The following is a 13,023-nucleotide window of genomic DNA, read 5'->3' as shown; positions in this document are numbered from 1 at the left end:
TTTAAATATATATATCAATTACCAATATTATTGCCTGACAGACATGTATTGGTATTGGCGTGTGTCTTGCCAAATGTTTTTTAACGCTCTTCCTAATGCGACTCTGCAGGGAATTGTGTCTCCTCCTGGGATCAAACTGGACACCTTTTGCTTGTCAGGCTAAATGACTACACTATGAAGCCATTTTTACAGATGAAAGATGTTTGGAAACAGTGTTCTCAGTTTATCCAGCAGTGGATCTCCCACTCTGTTACTTGCACAGATCTCACTCTCTCTGCAGCACAGAGTAGCATGAAGATGGACCAGACCTGGGCTCAGCAACCTTTACTAAGAAACACAACTGCCAAACTTTGAAGCCTCACAATGAAGATGACAGGCTCTAATAATTATAAGTTAGCGTATCCAAATGAACAGGTGTAAATAATTAACATCTTTTATCACATAACTACTCTGCAGTACGTTATTTATCATTACCTGGTTATTTAAATTTGCCTTTTCATTATAGTTATTCTCCTTTTAGTGCATTTTTTATTATTACAGAACTAAAATAAAAAGTTTTATATATAAAAAACACCCAGCACGCCCCTGCGGGCGGTTTATCCTTCAAGCTCGGGTCCTCTACCAGAGGCCTGGGAGCTTGAGGGTCCTGCGCAGTATCTTAGCTGTTCCCAGGACTGCGCTCTTCTGGACAGAGATCTCCGATGTTATTCCCGGGATCTGCTGGAGCCACTCGCCTAGCTTGGGAGTCACCGCACCTAGTGCTCCGATTACCACGGGGACCACCGTTACCTTCACCCTCCACATCCTCTCGAGCTCTTCTCTGAGCCCTTGGTATTTCTCCAGCTTCTCGTGTTCCTTCTTCCTGATATTGCTGTCATTCGGAACTGCTACATCGATCACTACGGCCGTCTTCTTCTGTTTGTCTACCACCACTATGTCCGGTTGGTTAGCCACCACCATTTTGTCCGTCTGTATCTGGAAGTCCCACAGGATCTTAGCTCGGTCATTCTCCACCACCCTTGGGGGCATCTCCCATTTTGACCTCGGGACTTCCAGGTTATACTCGGCACAGATGTTCCTGTACACTATGCCGGCCACTTGGTTATGGCGTTCCATGTATGCCTTGCCTGCTAGCATCTTGCACCCTGCTGTTACATAACAGCAGGGTGCAGGATGCCCCAGAGACAATCCAGCACATGCTGGATTGTCTCTGGGGCATCTTTACACAGCCTGCACCTGGGGTCTTGCCTGGTGTGATAGACCCCAGCCTCTATGGATCTTGTACTCAGAGCTTGTTCTTGTGCTGCCATGATTAGTGCCTCTGTGCTGTCTTTCAGTCCAGCTTTGTCCAGCCACTGGTAGGATTTCTGGATATCAGCCACCTCCTCTATCTGCCGGTGGTACATACCGTGCAGGGGCCTGTCCTTCCATGATGGTTCCTCGTCTCCCTCCTCTTTCTTGGGTTTCTGCTGCCTGAGGTATTCACTGAGCACTCGGTCAGTTGGGGCCATCTTCCCAATGTATTCTTGGATGTTCGTTGTCTCATCCTGGACTGTGGTGCTGACACTCACCAGTCCCCGGCCCCCTTCCTTCCGCTTAGCGTACAGCCTCAGGGTGCTGGACTTGGGGTGAAACCCTCCATGCATGGTAAGGAGCTTTCTTGTCTTTATGTCAGTGGCTTCTATCTCCTCCTTTGGCCAGCCTATTACCCCAGCAGGGTACCTGATCACGGGCAGGGCGTACGTGTTGATGGCCCGGATCTTGTTCTTACCATTCAGCTGACTCCTCAGGACTTGCCTGACCCTCTGCAGGTACTTGGTGGTTGCAGCCTTTCTAGCGGCCTCTTCATGGTTCCCATTTGCCTGCGGGATCCCCAGGTACTTGTAACTGTCCTCTATGTCTGCAATGTTGCCTTCTGGTAGTTCAATCCCCTCAGTTCTGACTACCTTCCCTCTCTTTGATACCATCCGACTACACTTCTCCAGTCCGAACGACATTCCAATGTCATTGCAGTATAGCCTGGTAGTGTGGATCAGTGAATATTATATATATATATATATATATATATATATATATATATATTGTTACTGTTGTTACTGTTTTACTTCAGTAACAACTGTAAAGTGGAGAGACAAAAATTAGCATTTTTAGGCCTACTGTGAAACAGTAACTACAAAGTGGTCTGCAGAGCTTTGATTTATTTCTGTTTGTAGAAATTTATCAAGTCAAAATGTAGCAGTCCAAGAGCTTTAAAAGTTATATAAAAAGGTAGGTTTTCAGTTCTTTGACTTAAACCCAGCTGCATGTGGAATCCATAGCAACGGAGGGTGAAGACTAAACATTTATGTGTATTCAGCAGAGCTAATCATCGCTGTAGAGGTCGGCAAATACAAGAGAATGAAGTAACACGTGTTAGACGAAGGAGATGAAGCACATGTGAAAACGTTTTTTCTTTTTTTAATTCAGTGTAAAGGCTACATACTTTCACAGCTGGAGGATGTAGAGACAAACTTTTAAAAAACACTGCAAAATATCCATTGTTCATTTTGTGTTTATATTATTGTCTTTTGACGATACCACATTGAGCCCCTGCATATGTAAAAGAGCCACAGATCTGAAATCCCTGGACCCAGAACACAACTGTAACAGAATCCATATTTATTAAAGAACTCAATACTGACACATGACAGACATGCATTTCCTGTTTCACAGTCACACAGGAGGAAGCAGGTAAAACTGAGCCTGAATGTCTTCTTTGGGGTTCATAAAGTGGTTGAAGCTGAGGAAACAACACACAGTCTGTAATTAAAGAAAACTAAATAAAATGAAATGAAACACAAACAAACTGGAAACAACTTCACACAGAGAAACAAAATGAAGCATGCTACTAAGAGTCAAACCCTACAAAAAGCTACAGCAAAGAGTAGTAACTGATTTATTTTAAAGTGTATTTAACACATTCATCAGTTATTTTGTCCTGCTTTCAGCCACAGAGTGGGGGGAAAGTGTTTACAGATGTAAACAATTTTTTTATCAGCTTTGCTACATGTCTTTGTTTTTTCTTGAATCTTTTAATTGATACACAAACAAGCAGATCCGAAATGCAGTAACACAATTATATAATTATACTCACACACTTTAAGTGTAAGGAAAGGAAATCTTAGTTGGAAGATAAATACATATTAAAAACATCTCAAGGTGCTTCGGGAGTTCTGATGTCAGAAAAGCAGAAGAGTTTTTCAAATGCAGACTTGAAACCAGCAACACGTCAGCTTACGCTGGATTGCACCTCAGTGGTTTAACAACAGCACGAGGCAGCGAAATAAGATGACAGCAGAGCATCTGACACGTGAATCGGGTCCAGTCGGGGATGTGCTGAACCCACCTGAACACCCTTACATCAAATGCTTAGATTTGAAATACAATATTCTGATGCACACAAAAGTGTAAAAGAACTGTAAAATCCTCTGAATGAATAATAGATTGTTTTATTTTTGCCACAGATTTTGTTGTACTTGAGTTTCTTAACGGCACAGCTAAAGCAACAATAACTACTAAAGCCTTGGACTGTTTGGGTTTTACAATAAACAGAGCAACAGCTCCTGCCTTTGCTGCTCATTATTTGTGTGTGTGCGTGCATCCCACTGGCCTGTTGACTGAACTGAGTATTTTAGAATTCAGTGACTGATTGAAAGTGGTTGCAGCAATTAAGTGCTAACCAGAGCATAAACACGGGTGCACAGGTCACCGCGTGGGAGACAAACTGTGTCCAAAGCAGTCACTCCAAAGTGAGCACAACACATCCACGTCATATCTCTTTGCAATAAGGGGCTCAAGTCAGCTGGTTGCCAACTGGTTGTATTCTTGTTATGTACCTAAATAAAAGCAAGGTAGCAGAGTTAATGTCATTCTGTAGTTTGCTTGGAATACAGATCACAACAACTCACTGACGAGTAGTTAGACTAGATCTTCAAAAGGCAACAAGATCTCAAGGTCACAATACTTTTAGTTGCACTGCTGTGTCCAGCCACCGTTTACCATAGTGTGACTCCAGTGTCAGTGCTTGGTGTTTCTTTGGAATACCAACCAGGTATAAAGGAACTGGAAGTAACGGATTCCATGTGCAATGTAAGACTTTCAACTCTTTTTTAAAATAATGTAAGACATTTTTCTTTGCCTGAATCACAGTTGCTACTTTTTTTAATCACAGCAAATTGTTAAAAAAAAACAACAAAAAAACCTACGCACACAAAGTAGGATTTTCAAAAATACAAACTTGCTTGGTGTTACTTCATGAAGTGTCCAAACCTGAAAGCATCTCCATCTTCTGGTTGAGTTTTTCTTCCTCCCTGGCTTCACTATCACTCTCTCTTCTTTCAATTGTTAATTTCACACCCAGCACAGAGTACAAATCCGAGTTTGTGAAGTTTTCAGTGGCCGGTCAAAGACATCCAGTCAGGAAAGTTGTCGATCTCTCCCGTTTCGCTCAGATGTTGGTCTCCGTGCATCAGTGTGAGCTTGTAGCGCAGGCGGACTTTACGCTGAGGGAAAAAATAAGGGACATCTTAAGAAATTGGCTGAATTTCTCCAAAGAAAGAAATGAAGAACAAATATTTTAAATATTATCAGCATTATCTTTTGTGTTGTGTTGTAATATAAAACAAAGTATGGTGTTTATCTACAGCTTTACTCTCTTAACCATTCCTGCCATGTACAGGAAATGTGTAAAGCATCTTACTGAGGATCCGACAATTTATAGCAAGAGCAAAACAACCCTGCTCTGTGGAAATATACAACAAAAACAAGTATAAACAAACAAACTCACATGCAGAGACGCTGACAACTTTAATCAAGGTAGACAGGTAGTAACAGTTACATGCATATAACTCACCCTCTGAGGATTAGCTAACAGGAGGACCTGGGAGACAGCAGGTGGAGGCAGGACAGGGTTGTATGGAGGTAGGCGTGTCCCTGAGGCAGGCTGAAGTTTCACTAACATCGTCTGTGTGACAGTGATTAAAGTAAGAAAGAGCTGTGTGCCCAACTCAGATAGGAAGCAGGTAGACACTTGAAGTGGTTTCAAACAGAAAAACACTGACAGGGACTGCCCCACAAATTTGAACTGTCAACCCGACTCCAGCAGGGGGCGCCAGATACATTTTGTTGTGATTTGATAGTCTGAGCCTTACAATTAACTGCACAGAGCTTGGTGTAACAGCTGTCACAGGCCAATGACCTAGCTTCCTCTCCATCTAAACATATACAAAGTTGTAATATTTTTAGACCCACAATGAAGCTACAGTTTAATATTCCCTTTTACACAGACAAAGCCTTCGTGTCATCAAATAGACACACACAGAGGTGTTACCAATCCCACCTGTGTGTGAGGTGAAGGCCAAGTGCGTAACATAATTCATTCCATCAGTAACACCCGTGTCTACCTACTTCTTAAGAAAAAACATCTGCAAGTGAGAAAAATGTGTACTGGCATTTATACAGCACTTTCCTAGACTTATTGACCAGTCACTATTTAAAATTCAGAAATTCTAGCACTAATTTCAACATTTTATTTCATTTTTTAAGCAAAACTGTGAAAAAAGTACATCATTTGAACCAGCCTGCTTTCTTTGTTGTATCTTTTTTGTTTCAAGATTAAAGAGGTTTGAAGTCGACACGTCCTAAAGATATTTTCAAAAGTTTTCCTGATTCAAAAGTGCATCCGTCCACATTTTAAAAACATCACCCTGCAGTCTGAGTTTGTTACCTTTGGAACAGCAGCTTGAAACAGGAAGTCTCTCACATCGAGCGCAGATGTGTTCACTGCAGACATGACGACCACGGCGACACCTGGATGACCTGGCGGAGGGTCTCTAGCGAAATGAAGAGATACGTGGAAACCGGCCCGGTTGTATAACGTGATCGGCTCCAGCTGACCTAACATACACGTGAAAATAACAATTAAACAAAGTATCTGCTGATACTGAGGAACGACTTCCTCACAGCTGCAAAACTCGCGGCAAACACTGGACGATTCGCTTCAGACGACTTACTGGATTTGATGCTTTCCATTGGAACAAAGATGTTGTTCAGGAGGTGTGGGGGGCATGAGTCCTCTAGTTTCACTGGAGAACCTGAGCCTTCATTTGATGGTTTGTCCGACCATTTGAACTGCTGACTTTGAGGGTGAGACCTAACGGGACAAAAGACAGATTTTTAAAAACAAAAGGTTGTTTACTTGTTTACAACTCTGACTAAGTGCATGCAAAAGCTAGAAATTTCTTTGCTATCTTACCAAATGTCTGTCCCGTTAGTTGTCGCACTGCTGCCCCCACATCCACGGGCTCTCAGTAAAAGCCCCCCTCCTCCGTTCTGCTCAGCATTAAAAATGTCTCCATTTAACTAAAAGTAAAAGAACATGTTAAATCGCATATTCCAAATAAAATGCATGTTTAAATCTTCCATTCAAGCCTCACCTGCATCAGTTCCTCAGAATAGGACTTGGAATTCTCCTGAGTCCTTTGCTTTGAGACCAGATCTAATCACACAACAGGACGTCATTACATTATGAAGCGTATTTGTCAGTGTTACAGACAACAACGGCGAAATAAGAACAAAAGCAGGCCCACCTAATTCGTTTAAGTCCTGGTCGTCTTCTGAGCTGAAAGCTTTTTCCAGATAAGAGGTGAAGACTGGTGACGAAGATTCGAATACAGGCAGGGAATCGGCTTTCCTGTGAGTCTGCGGAGAGTCCAGTGCTGACAGATCAATGAGGTGGTAGCTCTTAACCTCTCTGTGACTCGTAGGAGCTGGACCAACGAGAGAAAAGAGGTTCGCAAACAAGATTTTTCCACGAGGACTAAAAGGTGAACAAAATGAAGCCTACCCGTATTACTTGTCACTTCTTCACTTTTACTTCGTGCTCTTTCTCCGTTACACTCTGCTCCCACCACCCGGACTTTGTAAGCGTTCACTACGAGAGTCAAGTCATCGTTAGCTGCCAGGATCTGCGCCAGAGCAGCGTCGTCTTCCATCGTGTCGCTGGCTAGTCGAAAGAGGCTGGGCCTCAGCCGGTCGCAGCGCTCATACAGTGTCTGCAAAGGTTTAAAAATAAAAATAAAAATTTAATGTTTTCTTTTTTTTCTTTTTTTAAATGGATCATTTAAAAAAAGAAAGCTTGGTTTTGACCTTTGTACAAAAGGTCCTATTTTTTTGAGGTGTATTTCTCGTTCAAGTAAATCAACTGTCAGACACTGTGCCTCAAGTTTCCACCAGCAGAACATCGTTTCCCAGCATTGTGATAGTGGGAAAATTGGCTCTACCAGCTCAACATCACAGCTTGAGTGAAGTTTTTAAAACCGATCAGTTGTATCCAAGGAGATAAACTAAGGGTGGAAAAAAGCGACTTCATCACAGACACAGATTTTACTAAATAAAGATCACAAGACTTCAATCAGCAAACATCCTGTCCACAAGGACAGGAGCTACTAACAAATGTAACTGCTGAGGGTCATTAAAGCATGAGTTCAGCTTCCAGTGCTTCAGGTTACTCAAAACACTAATGACCAAAACAGGGATAGAAAGATCTGTAATGATAAATGAAGCTCAAAGACATATCGATGTATCCCAGCTCCATCGAGCTGATTAAAAAAGGTTAAATGTGTAAAATTGCAGAAACAGTGTATCCATGTGTCCAAAGGGTATGCAGTGTATCCTGTGCATGCATTCATCAGAAAACATAAAGCATTAACACTCGTGACAATACGGTTAAAAGGTCGAAACTTTTCAACCCATTTCACATTTCCTAACCCGTCCATTGAGTCTGGATTCCAGTCTTGGCTGGGCCGATTCTGGCACTCAGGCCTCATGTTTGACACCCCCGCCTTAGGGTAAGGCAGTGTGTTGCAGGGCTAACACAGAGAGGCAGACAATCTTTCGCACTCACGTTCATACCTACGGGCAGTTTAAAATCACCAATTAACAAAACATGATTAACTAATTTTCAACATATTTTCAGAAATTCCCAATTATAAGTTAGATTTTTGATTTAAAATAAATATTCAAGACTAAATTTATAAGTTTTTTTTTTCATTTTACAAATTATTTAGATTATTTTATAACCGAGCAAAGGTAAAATAACGCAATATCTAACACATCAAAATAATTGATTTTATGTAGAAGAGTGTTATGGAATCATTACAAATAAATGTAGGATAAAGTCTGGTATTACTTATGCTAAAGAAAAAAACGCTCAGTGTGAAAGATCGAACCGATTGCCTCCGTTTTAACACTGGGTAGTGTTTGCTAATAATATTGTTTATGGAAGCATGTGTAACGTAAAACGCCTCAGTCCCAGCACAGAGCCCTGTGGAACTCCATGAATGACTTTGGCATGTGAGGAAGACTCAATGTTTATATGAACAAAATGGAATCTATTGGATAGATACGATTCAAACCACCACAGTGCATTTCATTTAATACCAAAAGTGAATTCTAGTCCTTGCAATCAAATGTTGTGCTCAAACACACCCAACGCTGCACAAAAAAAAAAAAAAAAAAAAAAAGAAAGAAAACAGTTCTGCAGTTGCAAAGCAAATAAAGACAACAGTCACAGGACTTCCCAAGCGGAGTGTGTATTTCATGTAGTAACATACCTTCATGTCGTCGCTGGGCTGTAATGAAGTTCCAGTGATAGCGTGCTGTTCCAGCAGCTCTCTGAGCTGCTTAGTGTTGCTCTCCACGTCCTGCAGAGTAGACTCACGCTTTGACACTTTCTCAGCCTTCTCTTGCTCCTTAATGTAGCACATACACAGGGAAAAAAAGGTCAATATTAAATTGATATAAAAGCACGATCATCATCTTTGATCACCGCAGCACTCCTCACCTCTTTGATGGTGCTTTTAATGAGCCTGTTGGCAGTTTCCAGGTCTTCAGGACGGCCACTTTTCAATAATCTGGCCAACAGCTATAAGCACAGAAAAAAATGTAAGCAGGATGAAACCAGTCGCACACCTCAGTAGACAAACACACATGCTCACCTTCGCTTTCTCCTCCTGGTCAAAAACAGACTCTGTGGTTCTCTGTGGTGGAGGAGCCATTATAACCGTGTCCGGCAGTTTGGGATCTTTCTCCACAATACCTAGGATCAGAAAAAGAAACCCACTCAAAGAAAAAATCAAAACACGTCCTCTCATCGAGACTTGAACACAACAGAACAACTAAGAAATGATTAAACTGTTACGTATCACGTGCTCAGTGTTAAATGAAGGGATTCTCAGGTAGAGCTTCTGAGCACAGACTTCATGTTTTGTATCTGCATTGTTCCTCACCTTGTTTCTTGAGCATGCTGTAAGCTTCCTGAATCTTAGGTTCATCTTTAAGCCAGAGCGTCCAGCCGTAGAGGACCTCCGTCACCCTGTCTTTGACTTTCTGTGGAGTCCACGAGCCAAAATACTGCTCGGAAAGATGGATCACATGTCAGTGTTACTGCAGAAAAAGCTGCTCATTAGAAATTTCCAGAATATCCTGGTCCCACAGTCTAGAACGTGGACCTTTGGATGTTGGACTAATTTTAAATCTATACGCTGTCAGATTCTTAGATTAGATTGGAGCAGATTTACTAACGTGCTGCACAGTTGGGAACACGGAGACTTTTGTGACTCTATCCCTGCAGTAACTGTCTAAACATATTAATTGAAGTACATTTTTCATTCTTATAATATGAATCTCTATATGCCTTTTTTTTTATTGAACTTTCGACTGAGCCTTGTGATATATGGAGGCTATTTTTTTTCCACGTTCACAAAAGTTCACTGCAGTTCATTTGAACTCTTAAATAATTTACTTCGTGGAAGTCTGACTACCAAATGTAGAGGTTTTCAGACTGTTCTCACAGCTTTAAAAACTACCACTGACATTTTTGTGTCTGATAAGCAGTACCTTTGGTGTTAAGACTTTGATGAGCTCATTGAGAAAGCGAAACTTGGCAGCCTCGCTGTGGAACCGCTTGCCGCAGTTGTTCATACAAGCCTCGAGAATCTGGAAAACACCAAAAAAACAACAAGAAAAAAAACTCAATCCTAACCACTAGAAACTGAAGAACATTTACGCAGCACAGCACAGAGAGAAGAGATTTTCATCTTTGATATTTGTGGTTAACCACATTTAAAATGTCACATGTCCTGAGGCACATGGTCCTCGAGAAGCTTCTCCAAGTCGCATCTCATAGCGAAACACTGGCTACAAGCTGTGCGTGCCCTCACAGCAGCTTCAAACTTGGATTAAGTGCCTCATGTCGCTTCGTCCACGTGATAAATATTAGTCACGGATATTATTCACCCCACCCCCACACACAGAGTTACAACAAACACATTTGTTTTTCTGTGATGGCCTCTGTCGACAAAAATACTGTGACAAATGCCGAGTATGACCGTTGAGAAGGAGAAATAAATCAATACAGAATTATAGTACTTGTCCGTGTTAAAAAAATCTGATTCAAATTCAGACGTCTGCAGATAAAAGCACCGCAAAACAAGAGAGATAAATACATGCCGTGACATTAGTCTGGTTACTCACTGTGAGAGCCTGCAGAGCCACTTTCTCCTGTGGGGACTGGATTTTATGTGCGAGAAGACGAACGGCTACCTGCGGCCTGAAAGGCAGAAAAATCTCAAATCATCTGAGTGAACTGCGAGCAAACATGTCGTGCAAACAGCTGAAGACGTAGTGTTTGCACAGCTTCCACACAGCGCTCTGCCCGCCTCAGCAGAAATCCACTGAAATGCTTCAAATAAAACAGGACTCTGCCTTTACGTGAAAGTACCTTTACACTTTATGCTGCATCATATCGGGAAGAGTGAAGGGGAAAAGGTGTCACAGACTTCCCTCTTGATCTTGCGCGATGGTGTAACTGACAAACTGTGATGGCAACATGGATGTGAAGCAACTATTTCCCAAATGTCTGAGTTGTGTTGAAGTCATTTTTAGAACCAAGTGGCTTTGCTTACAAAACTTTAGTTTATACTAACTACAATAAAGAGGGAAAGTATACAAGTTTTACAGGTGCTTAAATTATAGGTAAGACTGAAGAAAGCAACACTCTGCTCACCCGTTAGTCTCCTGGTTGACAAGCTCGTAGAAACCCTGAATACAGTCCCATCTGTCCTCCTGATTATTTGGGTCCGTGGCCTGATCTGGACAAAAAAAAATCAGACCACAGAAAGAGTGAAACACAGAAGAAGAAGAAAAAATGATTTTCTGTGGAAGTGAAAATTAAAGATCTGCACAAAAAGGGGAAACAAAGCCTATGTTGCACCAAGTGTGCTTCTAATGTGTGGAGGCTAGCTAGCACACATATTTGTGCACTATCCCCACCATATAAGATGAAACTGTGTTTTATTTTCCTTTAAGTACTCTATTTAATAATTTTCTAGATCCAATTTTTTTTTGATGAAATACATAACCAGGGGTAGGGGAGGTTTTTTTTTTTTCATTTACAGAAAAGCCTGAAACCACATTCAAAAAAATCACTTCTTTATATTTTGCTGTCATGGAACTAGACTTCGTATTATTTTTAAAGTGGTGTTGAGCAATAGTTCTCCAGGCCTTCTGAAGGTCTTTCAAAGTTTGGACATTGGCTACTTCTTTACTGATTTTCAGTCCAGTTCCTATACCTGACCTTTGCGTATGTGGGAAGCCACTTAACACTAACCTATGAATCATTCATGCACAAAAGGCACCATTCTTACAAATTCCATTCATAGATTCAGCTAAAGCCAATCACTTAGGACCACTTTTAAAAAGTTACAAGCAAGAAGGGCTACTTGGAAGCAAAATATAAAGAAATGAGGGTTAGCTCAAGGTTTTTGCACAGTACAGTGAATACAAGAAATATACAGAGGAGCTTATCCAATAAGGCGACGAGGCTTTAACGCACATTTTAATTGAGATTCTGGATGTCTACAAGCCTGAAAGTCGACTGGTTTTAAAATGTTCTGTGTTTTTATTGAAACACCTGTAGTGACTCTGATATATGTCCTCCACACAATGATACTAAGACTAAACCTAACATTGAGCCAATTAAAAACTAAACTAAACAAAAAGTCAAAAAGAAATAAAGATAAAACCCATCATAAAAATAAAAACTATACAGTACAATATGACCATGCTATGAACTGACTGCTTCAGCACTACCTCTCTCCTGTCTGGGTGTCTACTTGTGTTATTTATTTTAAGTAATGCTCTGAATACAGTATGAGATGCATTATGGGCTGAATTATTGCAGTAAAACCTATAAAAACCTGCTCTGTACTTCATCACAGGTCTAAAGTCAATACCAGCTACTTATTTGGTCACACGCCTGCTTTTATTACATAAAAAACCTGTGACAGCACGCGCACTTCTGCAGGTGACACGCGAACACCGCTTCTCTCTCTCGCTCTCTTTGAGGCACACGCACGAGCGAACAACTTCCTGTTCCAGCTGAGAGTTTCTAGAGAATACCAAAACGTAGTTTAAGTTAAATAAATAAAACAGGGCGTTGTTTCGCGCATAAAAAGTGTGTGCGGTGATGGAGTCAAACTGAAGTCACGAGCCGACCGTTGACGGGACGTTAGCACGGACCGTCTCGCCAATGAGAAGTACGCTAGCTCTGCAGACTCGCAGCTGAACGCCAACAACAACACAAACTTTTTCTGTTCCTTGTTCACTTACTGAGCCATGACTCGAAAGTTTCCTGGCTGTCACCGCTCGCCATCGCCGTCCGTCTCCTGCCGGTCCAGAGCCGCTTAGCTGCTGACTGTTTCTCTCTGGCGGAGAAGCGGAGGTGTCAAACTGCCGTCTGTGTACGCTGACATGTGACACTCACGCCCCTGACACACCAACCACGTTACACCCCCTCACTGCCTGCATCAGCACGCGCTCACACACATATCTGCTTATCTTCAACTCTGTCGTGTTTGTCAGTGCAGCGGCGGAAAGAAGGGACTCAAAAACACACTTCAGGCACATGCACACTTCTTCACATTT

At 41.7% G+C, this 13,023-nt stretch overlaps 1 protein-coding gene across 1 annotated transcript; it reads right to left on the bottom strand.

Annotated features, from left to right (window-relative positions):
* Nucleotides 1–2,441: 2,441 nt before the first annotated feature.
* Nucleotides 2,442–12,889, bottom strand: LOC146572229 (ADP-ribosylation factor-binding protein GGA1-like). The gene is made up of 16 exons (XM_085276250.1): nucleotides 12,709–12,889; nucleotides 11,105–11,189; nucleotides 10,573–10,648; nucleotides 9,937–10,035; nucleotides 9,327–9,450; nucleotides 9,036–9,136; nucleotides 8,882–8,962; nucleotides 8,652–8,789; nucleotides 6,884–7,091; nucleotides 6,627–6,806; nucleotides 6,474–6,535; nucleotides 6,293–6,399; nucleotides 6,051–6,190; nucleotides 5,765–5,934; nucleotides 4,892–5,002; nucleotides 2,442–4,541 (listed from the first exon to the last, which is right to left on the bottom strand). Exons 1-16 carry the CDS (start codon nucleotides 12,749–12,751, stop codon nucleotides 4,431–4,433), a joined length of 1,836 nt encoding a protein of 611 aa, XP_085132376.1. The 5' UTR covers nucleotides 12,752–12,889; the 3' UTR covers nucleotides 2,442–4,430.
* Nucleotides 12,890–13,023: the final 134 nt, after the last annotated feature.

Source organism: Mchenga conophoros, linkage group LG6 (genome assembly GCF_057382185.1).
Source record: "Mchenga conophoros isolate Kocher_MC1m ecotype Shallow Benthic linkage group LG6, M_conophoros_male_GT1.1, whole genome shotgun sequence".
In the NCBI taxonomy this organism is placed as follows: domain Eukaryota; kingdom Metazoa; phylum Chordata; class Actinopteri; order Cichliformes; family Cichlidae; genus Mchenga; species Mchenga conophoros.
Note: the sequence above shows the minus strand (reverse complement) of the source record. Positions and strands in the feature narration are given on the sequence as shown.